Source organism: Bombina bombina, chromosome 4, assembly GCF_027579735.1.
Source record: "Bombina bombina isolate aBomBom1 chromosome 4, aBomBom1.pri, whole genome shotgun sequence".
Taxonomy (NCBI): domain Eukaryota; kingdom Metazoa; phylum Chordata; class Amphibia; order Anura; family Bombinatoridae; genus Bombina; species Bombina bombina.
The window spans coordinates 31,526,373-31,541,372 of NC_069502.1; the positions used below are offsets into that span (position 1 = coordinate 31,526,373).

General features: G+C 42.6%; 1 protein-coding gene across 2 annotated transcripts in view; it reads right to left on the bottom strand.

Annotated features, from left to right (window-relative positions):
- The window catches only part of LOC128655867 (uncharacterized), a 31,498-nt gene that overhangs the window by 1,916 nt on the left and 14,582 nt on the right, over positions 1–15,000 (bottom strand). The window contains exon 1 of one of the 2 annotated variants that reach the window (XM_053709448.1): positions 4,444–4,803. The exons of the other annotated variant lie outside the window; for it this stretch is intronic. Within the exon in view, the coding sequence (XP_053565423.1) occupies positions 4,444–4,458 (15 nt within the window). The 5' untranslated portion in view covers positions 4,459–4,803. Of the gene's footprint in view, positions 1–4,443; positions 4,804–15,000 lie in introns of those variants that run through there. 2 annotated transcript variants of the gene reach the window in all.

The window sequence follows — 15,000 nt, forward strand, 5'->3', positions numbered from 1 at the left end:
ACTAATATTTTATAATGGAGCTCCCAAAGTGTAGCGCAATGAAGAAGTTTCCTAGTCATCACAATTCTGTTATGCCAAACATCTGTAGTTACAGAGAACCCAATTTCTCTCTCCCAAGCTAGTTGTTGTGGAATTTTGTGAGGAGGGAGTGAATTAGTAAGGAGATTATAGTGGAAAGAAAGGAGATGTTTAAGGTTATGGGCCCCTTGCCAGGCTCTTTCCCACATCGTTTTGGGTAACCCCAGGTACGTAAGCGCGTGCTCAGTCGAAATCCTTCAAATCTGAGCTTAGGAGGAAGGTGAAATTTTATACAGATTTCAGAGTGGGGGAGCCAGTTGCCATTGTCGTAGAAGTCTGTTACTAGAAGTGAGTGTAGTTGTGGCCAGAGGTCATGGTGAGAGTCAGGTAGGCAATAAAGTGCAGCTGAGATTGTGAGTATGGGGGAGGGGTATGGGGCGATAGCAGGGTTATGTCTCATCTGGTCCCAGAACTGCAATGCGTGTTTGAAGATGGGGTGTATGATGGTTATGTCATGTCTATGGTGAAGAGGGATCCAAGGAAGATCAGGGAGGGTTAAGCCTAGGTGTAATAGGGCAGTCTCAAGAGTGAACCAGCCAAGTTGTCTGTCAGGGTCATTCCAGAGGAGAATATGAGATAATCTGGCAGCATTATAGTAGGAGATCATGTTTGGTAAAGCTAAGCCACCCTGTGCAACTGGTTTTTCCAAGGTGCGCCCAGAGGTTCTAGGTCTTCGATCTCTCCATACATAGGCAGTGATCAAACTTTGAAACCTGTTCAGGAGCGATCTAGGGATGTTATATGGGATGGATCTAAAAAGATAAGTGATCTTGGGGAGGAAGGACATCTTTACTGCGGCGATACGCCCCGTCCAAGAAATCTCCCTAAACTCCCATGACTCAAGGAGTTTTCTGAATTCAGGAAGCCTGTCTGAATAGTTTAGGATTATGACCACAGAAGGATCTGGGCCAAGATGAATCCCTAAAATCTTAAGGGAAGTAGTTTTCCATTGGAAATGATACGCTGACTGAAGGGAAGTTAGGTTTTCCGAGGAAAAATTTATGGGTAGGGCCTCCGTTTTGGCTACATTGAGCTTGTAGAAGCTCAAGTCTCCAAACTGTTGTAGGATGGTGAAGACTGCTGGGAGGGAATCCTTAGGGGAAGTCAGAAATAGGGTAATATCATCCGCGTAAAGGGAAATTTTATGAGTGTAATTGCCGATGGAAAGGCCTCTGACTGAGGGGTTTAATCGAATGGATTGGGCTAGGGGTTCTATGGCCAAAGCGAATAGGAGGGGGGACAAGGGGCAGCCCTGTCTAGTGCCATTCGAAATTGTGAGTCTGGGAGATTGGAACCCAACCCCACGAACGATAGCCGAGGGATTGTTGTAGAGGGCTTTAATCGCAGAGATAAATGTCGGAGGGAATTGAAAGGCACTCAAAGTTTCCCATAGATAATCCCACCTGACCCTGTCAAAGGCTTTCTCAGCGTCCAGAGACAGGGCCAGGAAGGGGGCGGGTTCCCCACCTGCCACATATAGGATATCTAGAATTCGTCTAGTTGCGTCTGAGCCCTCCCTATTTGGAACGAATCCAACTTGATCATTGGCTATAAGGGGGGTAATTATTTTTGTAATTCTGGTGGCCAAGAGCTTGGCATATATCTTAGTGTCGGTATTAATCAATGAAATGGGGCGGTAACTGCTGCAGAGATCTGGTGGTTTACCTGGTTTCAAGATTGTAATGATAACCGCTTCCAGGAACTCCGCTTTAAAGGAGGCCCCAGTGATTATTTCCTGGACGAATCTGCTAAGAATGGGGGCTATGAGGGGGAGAAAAGTTTTGTAGAATCTGGCAGTAAAGCCATCAGGGCCCGGGGCTTTCCCCAATTTCAAGCCTCTAATAATGTTTGTGATTTCTTCTGTCGTTATCGGGTTGGTGAGGGAGGAAATAGCATCACCAGAGAGAGAAGGAAGAGAGAGAGAGAGATTAGAAATTTAGAGATTTCCGAAGGGGTGCGTGCTGGGGTCTCTAGATTGGCTTCTATATTATATAGAGATGAATAGTAATGGTTGAAGGCATCACCAATATCCGTCGGCGCTGACATATGCACCCCCAAGGGGGACTGAATGGACATTATTCTCGCCTGAGCAGTTCGGTGCCTAAGTTTGGAGGCTAGGAGGGTAGAGGCTTTATTGCCCTGATAATAATATATATTTTTAAATTTTTCCATCATATTTTGTGTCTTTTTAAGTTCCAGAGTTTGGATTTGTTTCGAGATTTTTGTAATTTTATCATTTATATCGGGAGAGTAGGCGTGGGAAAGCGCAGTCTTAAGCTTACGAAGTTGGATGGTTAGAGTAGATAGAGTGGCTGTAGAATTTAAACGGGCCTCGGTTTCAAATCGTATGAGATGACCTCTCACTACTGCCTTCAGTGTGCCCATAGGATCTGTGTGGAGGTCTGGTTATCGTCGTTAAGGGCCAGAAAGTCTGTTATATGAGACTGAAGAGCGGTCTTAAGTATAGGGTCTGTGATAGTCCAGTCTCGTATGCGCCACAGTCCGGGAGGGGGCTCACAGGCGGGCCTATATGCAGTTGCAAAGAATCATGATCAGACCAAGAGACCGTGGCGATGAATATGGAGTGGATATGTTCGATGAGGTGTGCGTGAGTGAAGAAGTAATCAATTCGTGTGTGTGATTTGTGCGGGTGGGAGTAGAATGTGTACTCTCTTCCCTGTGGGTGTATTGCGCGCCATGCGTCATATAAATCATACTGTGCCATAAGGAGTTGGAATGCAGAGGAGAGGGAGTGGATAGCTCTATCATTACTAGAAAGTGGGGGTCCTGTTCTATCTAGTTTAATATCCCACAACAAATTACAGTCTCCCCCTAGGATAAGGTCTCCTTGTCTAATTACTGTTACTGCCTGGAGCAGTTTTCTAAGGAATTTGATTTGCTTGGTATTTGGAGCGTAAATTCAATTTACAGATGGCAATGATGAACCTCGCTTGGGGGTCAGATTCAATATAGATCGGGACATAAGTAACATTTTTACCTATGTATATGGCAACGCCCCGTGACTTGGAGGAGTATGTGGCTTCTAGGAGTGTGGGGAATTGTCTGGACGTGCGGGAGATCTCTGGGGCATGAGTCCAGTGGGACTCCTGGACAAATGCTATGTCTACATGCTTTTTATGTAGGAGGGTAAAGAGAAGGCTGCGTTTCGTTGGGGAGTTCAATCCCTGTACGTTCAGGGTAAGGAAGTGTAGTCCCTCCATGGAGAAAAAAAAAAAAGGGGGGAAAAGGGGGAGGGATATCTGGGTTGGGAGGAGGAATAGATGGAGCACTAGATCCGTTTCCGTTATCAATAACTGAAAAGTGTTGAGATAGAGAAGAGTATGCAAAGATTTAGGTTACTTGCGTAGACAGGTTATTATTAAGATATTAGGGGAAGGGGGGAGGCAGCGGTCCAGAGCCGCTTTGGTTAAAAAAACAGAGAGGGAGGGGAAATTAGTTCAGCAAGAGAGAGTGACGGTTTGTGAGAGAGTGACGGTTTGTGAGAAAGTATCTGGAACAATAGTAGGTATATGTATGCGTATGGTATGAATAGAGGGGGGAGGGGGGGGGCGGAGCCAAGAGTGTGCCACCTACTGAGACTGAGTGAGTGTGGAGATTAGTCAGAGGGTAGGAGGGGTATAGGTGGGAGTTTCCGGCAGGAACGTGTGATGAGGAGAGGTGCGTGAGCTGGAAAAATAGTAATGTGAAAGATGTCGAAGAGCAGGGGAGTGAAATGCACCACGTACCCCCAGTCATGAGTGATGAGTTAATAGGACAGGAACACGAGACAAAGTGATTATATGAGTCTAAAGGGGGTGATAATAAGGGGGAGATCCTGGTTGGGATATATAGGAAAGGTGAATAATGATATGGCTGCTAGTGAAAGGTGTACTAGCAGGGGAGGCTGGTGGGTAGAATAATGTGGAATAGATTTGTGTGTGAGGTGATGTGGCACAGAGAAAAAAAATAATACATCATAGACTGTTCCTATACAGGTAAGGAAAGGAGAATCAACGTGAATAAAAGTACGGACATTTCTTATTAAATCATCTTAGTATGAGCCTAAAAAATAGAACATATTATGAAATGTTAATAACTAAACATCAAACCAATCTAGTTAGAGTCCATCATGTTGGTTACCTGTTCAGGTACATGAGAAGTGCTACAATTTTTCATCTAAATAAAACTTGTAGAGTAAGCAATAAATCATGCAAAAAAGATAAAGAAACATAACAAGAAAATAAACCACAACTATATATAACATTGTATGCATGGGATATAAATCAATCTGTGAAGCATGTGGGGACAAGGCCGGGAGCTAAAAATAGAGTAAGATATGTACCCGTACGTGAGCTCCCGGCTTACCTGATTGAATGTCATCAAAGGAGGCAGTTTTGTAAAGGGAGAGGGAGAGTTCAGGAGTGAGAAATGAGTAAGATATGTACTCGTGAGTACACTCCGAACCTCCTCAGGTCTTCAGGTAGGTGTCTCATAAAGCTGCAAGACAAAGCAACATTTCAGAAGGCAAGGACCCCTATGCTGTGATGTAGACAGAAGGTGTCTGCCAAATTGTTAGGGCCTCTCTAATTCTGTGTTTGAAGAAGTTGAGTTCTGAGGATGCCAGGCTGGGATATGAGGGTTTTTAATATGCAAAGTATACATGTATGTGCTTGATACAGTAGTTCTGTGTACATGTCAGTGATGGAGAAAATGTGTTCTTTAAGTGACACTATGGTTGTGATGACTATAGTGTCAATTTACTGAAAACTCTACATGTGGCTTGTGGCCTGTGTTACTCTGAGACATGTTAGTATTTCACTATTCCACCTCATATCATGAATTTCAATGTGTTAAGTAGCATTAAATGGACATTAAAACCCATTTTGATTCTTTCATGATTCAGCTAGAGCATGCAATTGTAAACAACTTTGTAATTTACTTCCAGTACCTAATTTGCTTCATTCTCTTGATATTCTTAGCTGAAAAGCATATCTAGATAGGCTCAGAAGCTGCTGATTGGTGGCTGCACATCAATGCATCATGTGATTGGCTCACCCATGTGCATTGATATTTAATAAACAAAGAATATCAGAATAATGAAGCAAATTACATAATAGAAGTAAATTGGGATGTTGTTTAAAACTGTATTCTCTATCTGAATAATGACATAAAAAGCTTTGGTTTAATGTCCCTTTAATGTGAAATCTAATTGTAGATGTTTTTGCTAGTAGGCCAAATACCATGCTCCTCATTGTGTACATGACTGTGTGACATTATAGGATGTTATATCTCAAATACATATAATACTGGTGTGTGGGACGTTACTCACCAGCATGCTGTGCTGATGTTGCAGTCCCTGAGTCACGAGCCCCTGGAAGTCCACGGACTGCTGTGACGCTCAGGGACCTACGAATCAGCTCCTGCCACTCGTATTCCGCCTCATGGTGAGGCCCACCTCCTGTTGCCCTCTGGGACATTGCTTCTTGGCCCATCTTCTCCTTAACTCTCCTCTTACAGTCGTTCCACCTCTTCTTTAGGCCATCCACATTCCTCTTCTGCTGGGACACACCATTAACGGCCTCCACCACCTTCTGCCAGGCATCTTTACGCCTACGGGCAACTCTTTTGCCCTTCTCTTGGCCAAAGAGGGTGGTTTGGTTCTCCAGGACAGCCTGGACTAGAGCGAGGTTTTCAGCGAATGTGAACTTGGGGCACCTCATACGCTCATCGTCCTGGGCCGCCTGGCTCCCTCCCTGGGATGTCCCTGGTGTGGGTTCCTCCCTAACCTCTCCCTCCTACCCCCTTCTATCCCCATTTGCACCCTCTATCCCTCTTCTGAGTGTGCCTGGCCTTGGGGCAACCCCACTCCCATCCTCCCTTCTAGCTCTCCCTCTCCCCACTCCGCTCACTCCCTGACGGGGACCCTGCTGCTCCTCCTGTCCATAATCCTCTCCCTGCAACTCCCCTTCCCTCCTCCCCCCCGCCCTAGCTCTCCCTGACATCCTCACACTACACATACTCCCACACTCACACTCACTCCCACTTCAATCACACACAATCACAACCAAACACTCAGCCTTTCACACTGTAAAAGATAAATAAAATGTGTAAGGTGTTATAAAAAAAAGTGTTGTGTATTTTGTAAATGTGTGTATGCAAAATGTGTGCAATATGTAAAAAAGTGACAGTAATGTACAAGCTTAACAAATCCACCAAATCCGACCTAACTAAATATTATGCAATGCGCCTCTCTCTCTACTCTAACGACTTTCTCCTACTCACTGTAGTGTGCTGTAGCTCCAAGAACCGACCAAACACACTAAAGAAAATGGCGGCTGCGCAGGGGTTTAAGTATGAAATTTGAATGTCGTAATTGCGTGGCGCATCTCTTAGAACTGGCCGTTATTTTCTACGAGTCGTAGGCTAATTTGCATAAAACTACACTTTATTGAGAGTTTACGTGAACAAAATACTGGCGTAAGTACTTGCGACGACTAAAATGTGTATTTGCGCACATTTTAGCTGATCGCCGGTTTTTCCTACTTACCCCAGTTTAGCATCTGACGGCGCAGTATATTGGATAGGTCGAGTTGCGAGGTGAAACTGCGGGTGGCGCGGGTTCCCTCGCTTGTGCCGCAAACTACGCTGCATATCGGATCGCACCCTTAATATGTCAAGCCTACTGACTTTTACCTATTTGCTAAAGTATACTTTCATTTATGATTTGTTCTGAAACAATACTATACATAGACTAAGAATGAATCTGTAGCCAGAAGAGCCAAACTCTAGCTAATGCATTGTCTCCTTCAGATCTTCCTACTAAACCTGCAGGTACTTGGCTAAAAAAGAAACTTGGTTTCTACAAATGCCGCAGTCCTATCTGTAAAACCTGTCATGTTATAGAGGGACCTATATTTAAATCTACCGCTACAACAATGGAACATAATATAACATTTTTCATTAATTGTTCCACTATGCATGTAGTGTATTTATTAACTTGCCTCATTTGCAAAAAAACAATACACAGGTAAAACGAAGAGGTCCCTAAAAGATAGGTTTTTACAACACTTGAGATCTATAGAAGATGAGGATTGTGATACTCTTTGTCGCAAGACATTTCAGGGAACTACATAACTCTGATGTATCTAAACTGGCTGTACAGGGCATTGACCATGTCCCATGTTGGAAAAGAGGAGGGGACAGGGAAAATAAATTAAACAAAAGAGAAATCTATTGGATGTTCTCACTTAATACGAGTAGTCCCCAAGGCCTAAATATCAGAAGAGATTTAGATACCTTTACCTAAATAATGCTGACTTTACTAAACAGTGCATTTATACATCTTAAGCCTTAATAACAATTTTGCATATTCATATACTTTAACACATAGGGGCCTAGTTATCAAGCCGTCAACCTCAAATACGCTGGAATTCCGCAGCGTATTTGTGGCGAGGCTGATTCGCCTTAGTTATCAAAGGCTAGAGACCAGCAAAAGTAGAATTTTGTGACGTAAACTTCGATCCGCCAGACTCAGTCCGACACAGATCGATTCTTACGTCACTCCAGATGTTCCGCACACAAGTGCGGCACAATCTGACTACTTTTGCTAGTTATAAAAAAAACTAGCAGGTACGCTCTACACTTTTCCGGCCCAGCGTACCTGGTTTTCAAACCGCTGCCCTGGAGGCGGCGGATCCCATAGGAATCAATGGGAGTCTGACCATAGCGAAAGTTCATGTTCGCTGCTGCCAGACATCCCATTGATTCCTATGGGAAACGTCTGCACCTAACACCCTAACATGCACCCCGAGTCTAAACACCCCTAATCTGACCCCCCCTACACTGCCGCAACTAAATAAAGTTATTACCCCCTAAACCGCCGCTCCCAGAGCCCACCGCAAGCTACTCTATACATATTAACCCCTAAACCGCCGCTCCCGGAGCCCACCGCAACTATAATATATGTATTAACCCCTAAACCGCCGCTCCCGGAGCCCACCGCCACCTACATTATACCTAGTAACCCCTATCCTGCCCCCCCTATACCGCCGCCCTCTGTAATAAAGTTATTAACCTCTATCCTGCCGATCCCGCACCTCGCCGCAACTAAATAAATAGTTTAACCCCTAAACCGCCGCTCCCTGTCCCTGCCGCAACCTATATTAAATTTATTAACCCCTAATCTGCCCCCCCCTACACATTCGCCACCTATAATAAATTTATTAACCCCTATCCTGCCCCCCACTACACCGCCACCACCGCCACCACTGTAATACATTTATTAACCCCTAAACCTAAGTCTAACACTAACACCCCCCTTATTAATTAAATAAATCTAAATAATATTTCTATTATGAACTAAATTAATCCTATTTAAAACTAAATACTTACCTTTAAAATAAACCCTAATAGTGCGGACATGAGGGAAAATTGTTTCAAGGTAGCTTTCAGGTGGTACTTAACACCCGAAATGACAGCACATTACGCTCCCTCCTGTCAGGGTAATTGCTATAGAGGTTGCCAGGTTAGGGGGACATATAAGCACATGTGGTGGGACTGCCCAGAGGTCCAGACATTATGGCTGAGACTTTCAGACCTAATAGGTAGGCTGTTAGACGAAGATATAACGCTAACGATGTCGCAAGCATTGCTTCACGAGAGGGTGAGACCTTTTAATGCGGCAATCAACAAGTTTATTAAAATACTCTGCACATGCTTAAGGGTTTGTGTGGCTAGACATTGGAAGGAAGGGACCCCATCATGGCAGGAAGTAATGGATAAAATCTCAGACACATACACCATGTCGGAATTAGCGGCCTGGACGCAGGGACATCCTGAACCTTTCCAGAAAGTTTGGTTTTATTGGATACTAGGATCAGGGGTTAACAGAGGGGCAGAGGATGGAAATTGAAATATCAGCTACCATAAGGGTGGTCTCTCGGGCAGGGGGTAGACACAATCACTTAATGATGACACAGCTCCTCATAGGACAAGGGCAACATTGTAAAGAACCCACACAAACAAGTAGATTCTCACCTGTGATAGGAGGTGTTAGGCTCCACCTGGGGGGGGGGGAGGGTTTGTTAAGGGGGGGAGGGCGGTATTCAGAAGATTGTAGTTAGGTCTGTCTGCGGGATCTGTAATCTGCGTTATATCATTTTTGATCACTATAACATATGTAACTTGGAAACGCAGTACAAGAAGGTCCCGCAGTTGGATTATGTGACACAACTAACCCAGTACAATTTGTTATGTGGAATGTTTATGTTACTTATTGTGTCAAGATATTTTTTCTTGCTTCTGTTTATTATTTTCTTTTCTGTTTGTTTATATTATATGAAACCAATAAAAATTATTTCAACTAAAATAAACCCTAATATAGCTACAATATAAATAATATTTATATTGTAGCTATCTTAGGATTTATTTTTATTTTACAGGCATCTTTCAATTTATTTTAACTAGGTACAATAGCTATTAAATAGTTATTAACTATTTAATAGCTTACCTAGCTAAAATAAAGAGAAATGTACCTGTAAAATAAAAACTAACCTAAGTTACAATTACACCTAACACTACACTATACTTTAATAAATTATTCCTATTTAAAACTAAATACTTACCTGTAAAATAAACCCTAAGATAGCTACAATGTAATTAATAATTACATTGTAGCTATTTTAGGAATTATATTTATTTTACTGGTAACTTTGTATTTATTTTAGCTAGTTAGAATAGTTATTAAATAGTTATTAACTATTTAATAACTACCTAGCTAAAAGAAATACAAAATTACCTGTAAAATAAATCCTAACCTAAGTTACAATTAAACCTAACACTACACTATCATTAAATAAATTAAATAAATTAACTACAAATAACTACAATTAAATACAATTACATAAACTAACTAAAGTACAAAAAAAAAAAAGCTGTTACAAAAAATAAAAAAAATAGGTTACAAACATTTTAAAAATATTACAACAATTTTAAGCTACTTACACCTAATCTAAGCCCCTAATAAAATAACAAACCCCCCAAAATAAAAAAAATGCCCTACCCTATTCTAAATTAAAAAAGTTAAAAGCTCTTTTACCTTACCAGCCCTTAAAAGGGCCTTTTGTGGGGGCATGCCCCAAAGAATTCAGCTCTTTTGCCTGTAAAAGAAAAATACAACCCCCCCCAACATTAAAACCCACCACCCACATACCCCTAATCTAACCCAAACCCCCCTTAAAATAACCTAACACTAATCCCCTGAAGATCATCCTACCTTGAGTCGTCTTCACTCAGCCGAGCAGCGATGGAACCAAAGAGGAGACCCGGAGCGGCAGAAGTTATCCTCCAAGTGGCGCTGAAGAAATCTTCCATCCGATGAAGTGATCCTCCAAGCGGCGCTGAAGAAGCCTTCTATCCGGGTGATGTCATCTTCCAAGCGGGGTCTTCAATCTTCATCCCGCCGACGCGGAACATCCTTCTTTACCGACGGACTACAGACGAATGCAGGCTCCTTTAAGGGACGTCATCCAAGATGGCGTCCCTTCAATTTCGATTGGCTGATAGGATTCTATCAGCCAATCGGAATTAAGGTAGGAAAAATCTGATTGGCTGATGGAATCAGCCAATCAGATTCCAGTTCAATCCGATTGGCTGATCCAATCAGCCAATCAGATTGAGCTTGCATTCTATTGGCTGATCAGAACAGCCAATAGAATGCAAGCTCAATCTGATTGGCTGATTGGATCAGCCAATCGGATTGAACTTGAATCTGATTGGCTGATTCAATCAGCCAATCAGATTTTTCCTACCTTAATTCCGATTGGCTGATAGGATTCTATCAGCCAATCGGAATTGAAGGGACGCCATCTTGGATGACGTCCCTTAAAGGAGCCTTCATTCGTCGGTAGTCCGTTGGTTAAGAAGGATGTTCCGCGTCGGCGGGATGAAGATTGAAGACCCGGCTTGGAAGATGACATCGCCCGGATAGAATACTTCTTCAGCGCCTGTTGGAAGATGACATCGCCCGGATGGAAGACTTCTTCAGCGCCGCTTGGAGGATCACTTCATCGGATGGAAGATTTCTTCAGCGCCCCTTGGATGATCACTTCTGCCGCTCCGGATGTCCTCTTCGGTTCCATCGCTGCTCGGCTGAGTGAAGACGACTCAAGGTAGGATGATCCTCAGGGGATTAGTGTTAGGTTATTTTAAGGGGGGTTTGGGTTAGATTAGGGGTATTTGGGTGGTGGGTTTTAATGTTGGGGGGGGGGGGTTGTATTTTTCTTTTACAGGCAAAAGAGCTGAATTCTTTGGGGCATGCCCCACAAAAGGTCCTTTTAAGGGCTGGTAAGGTAAAAGAGCTTTGAACTTTTTTAATTTAGAATAGGGTAGGGCATTTTTTTATTTTGGGGGGCTTTGTTATTTTATTAGGGGGCTTAGATTAGGTGTAATTGGCTTAAAATTGTTGTAATATTTTTAAAATGTTTGTAACTTATTTTTTTATTTTTTTGTAACTTAGCTTTTTTTATTTTTTGTACTTTAGTTAGTTTATGTAATTGTATTTAATTTTAGTTATTTGTAGTTAATTTATTTAATTAATGTAATGATAGTGTAGTATTAGGTTTGATTGTAACTTAGGTTAGGATTTATTTTACAGGTAATTTTGTATTTCTTTTAGCTAGGTAGTTATTAAATAGTTAATAACTATTTAATAACTATTCTAACTAGCTAAAATAAATACAAAGTTACCTGTAAAATAAATATAAATCCTAAGATAGCTATAATGTAATTATTAATTACATTGTAGCTATCTTAGGGTTTATTTTACAGGTAAGTATTTAATTTTAAATAGGAATAATTTATTAAAGTATAGTGTAGTGTTAGGTGTAATTGTAACTTAGGTTAGTTTTTATTTCACAGGTACATTTCTCTTTATTTTAGCTAGGTAAGCTATTAAATAGCTAATAACTATTTAATAGCTATTGTACCTAGTTAAAATAAATTGAAAGTTACCTGTAAAATAAAAATAAATCCTAAGATAGCTACAATATAATTATAATTTATATTGTAGCTATATTAGGGTTTATTTTAAAGGTAAGTATTTAGTTTTAAATAGGATTAACTTAGTTAATAAGAGAAATATTATTTAGATTTATTTAATTAATATTTAAGTTAGGGGGGTGTTAGGGTTAGTGTTAGACTTAGGTTTAGGGGTTAATAATTTAATTACAGGGGCGGCGGTGTAGTGGGGGGCAGGATAGGGGTTAATAAATTTATTATAGGTGGCGACGGTGTAGGGGGGGCAGGATAGGGGTTAATAAATTTAATATAGGTTGCGGCGGGTTCAGGGAGCGGCGGTTTAGGGGTTAAACTATTTAGTTGCGGCGAGGTGCGGGATCAGCAGGATAGGGGTTAATAACTTTATTATAGAGGGCGATGGTATGGGGGGGCAGGATAGGGGTTACTAGGTATAATGTAGGTGGCAGCGGTGTCCGGGAGCGGCGGTTTAGGGGTTAATACATTTATAAGAGTTGCGGCGGGGTCTAGGAGTGGCGGTTTAGGGGTTAGTAACTTTATTTAGTTGCGGGGGGCTCCGGGGGCGCCGGTATAGGGGGTAGAACAGTGTAGTTTAGTGTGAGTGCTTAGTGACAGGCTAGCAATAAAGCTGTCAAAAAGCCGAAGAGCAGCAAGATCGGATGAGTGATAACTCTCACAGTCCGCTGCTCATCGCCCCGTACTTGGTGCGCGGCTTTTTGACAGCTTTTTTGATAACTTAGGCAAATTTTTGCAGGTCCGCGGTGGCGATGTGAGGCGAGCTTAGGCGGGCGTATTGGGCCGGCGAAGGCAGGTAAAGTAGACACGTTGATAACTAGGCCCCATAGTCTTTTACAAGTTTAAATGATATTTTGACTATTCCTATAAACTAATAATTGTACCTATAGAGTGCTTTGAAAAGGAAATTTTAGTTCTTTGTTTCTCTATGAATACTTACCATATATACCCACAATAAAAATAAAACACTTTTTTTCATACTTTATTGTTCCGCCGTTATCACGCCCGCGTAGAGGACGCACGCTGCCTGGGTCATTCCCACGATGCAACTCACCTGGAGCTCCGTGCTACGCAGTCTAAATTACACCGTTCGAGACTCCAGCATGCTCTCAAAACGCAAGAGATTAAGCTACGAGGCTGGCTTTAAGTTGCGTGTTGTACACTATGCAGAGGAACATGGTAATCGCAGTGCAGAGAGAGAGTTTTCTGTTTCTGAAAAACTTGTCCGGGATTGGAGAAAAAATATAGAGGTGCTCCAGAAAATGCCAAAGACTAAACGTGCTCAGAGATATGCCGTCTCCCCTCACCAGAAGCTGGAGCAAGACCTCTATGCATGGGTATGTGACTTGCGCTCAAAGGGGCACATTGTAACACGTTTGTCTATCAGAACTCAAGCTTTACTGTTTGCTAAGAACGCCAATAAATATGGTGCTATTCTCGCTAGGTTCCATGCTTCTGCGGGGTGGTGCAGCAGGTTCATGACCAGACACAGGCTTGCCTTGCGACAGAGAACACACATTGGCCAAAAGCTACCAAGGGATTTGCAGGATAAAGTGCAAAGTTTTCATGATTTTGTCCTCTCTGAGCACCAACGTAATAAATTTGAACCGTCATTGGGAATATGGATGAAACTCCAATGTTTTTTGACATGCCAGGTAATAGCACAGTGGACTTCTCTGGTAACCACACCATTAGTGTGAAAACCACAGGGCACGAGAAACAACACTTTACTGTTGTCCTTGCAGGTTTGGCGGATGGGACAAAACTAACACCAATGGTAATATTTAAAAGAAAGACTATGCCAAAAGTGGAGTTTTCAACCGGTGTTCTTGTCAAAGTTCACCCGAAAGGGTGGATGAATGAGACACTCACCCATGCTTGGATAGATGAGGTTTGGCTCAAAAGACCCCAAGGTATTTCTAAGCCTCCCTCGTTGCTTGTTTGGGACCAGTTCTGTAGTCACCTCTGAAAATCCATCAAGACAAAGCTGCACAGAAACAAGACAAGACAGTCAGTGATTCCTGGGGGTTGTACATCTATCCTACAACCATTAGATGTATCCATGAACAAACCATTTAAAACCCATATAAAAAAATACTGGAACGCATGGATGGTATCTGGCAAAAAGCAACTGACAAAAGAGGGTGCTTTGAGGCGCCCATCTTATAGCCTTGTAGTCCAATGGGTAAATGAAGCATGGGGAAGTATACCTAGAGAAGTGATTATCAAGTCATTTAAAAAGTGTGGCATAGCCAGTTCCATACAGATAGATCCAGTCTGACACAGGATGAGCTCAGGTTAACTGAGCATAAATTGTTTGTATTGTTAAATAAATATTATTGTTACTTAAGTAAACAAAATGCCTCCAGACTGTCAATTGCATCCCAACACTATACATATTTACAGCTATTAAATATGAGATGTCTAAATATATATTTTAATTGCAGACACTTTTACCCAGGAAACCCTCACCATTCCCGGGTAGAAAAAGGGACAAGTCTCCCCATGGAAGTACTGGAAGAGCCTCTGAGGGTGCAAATTACCAGGGACAAGTTTCCATGGTCAAGTTGCCAGAGGCCATGGGGAAGGTAGGCCTAACACCAGGAGTCTCTCCCCAGGGAGGCAAGCATGCATAGCGGCTTGCTCCCCTGTGGAACGTAGGCCTTACACCAGGAATCTCTCCCCAGGGAGGCAAGCATGCAGAGCTGCTTGCTCCCCTGTGGAAGGTAGGCCTGACACCAGGGGTCTCTCCCCAGGGAGGCAAGCATGCAGAGCGGCTTGCTCCCCTGTGGAAGGTAGGCCTGACACCAGGGGTCTCTCCCCAGGGAGGCAAGCATGCAGAGCGGCTTGCTCCCCTGTGGAACGTAGGCCTGA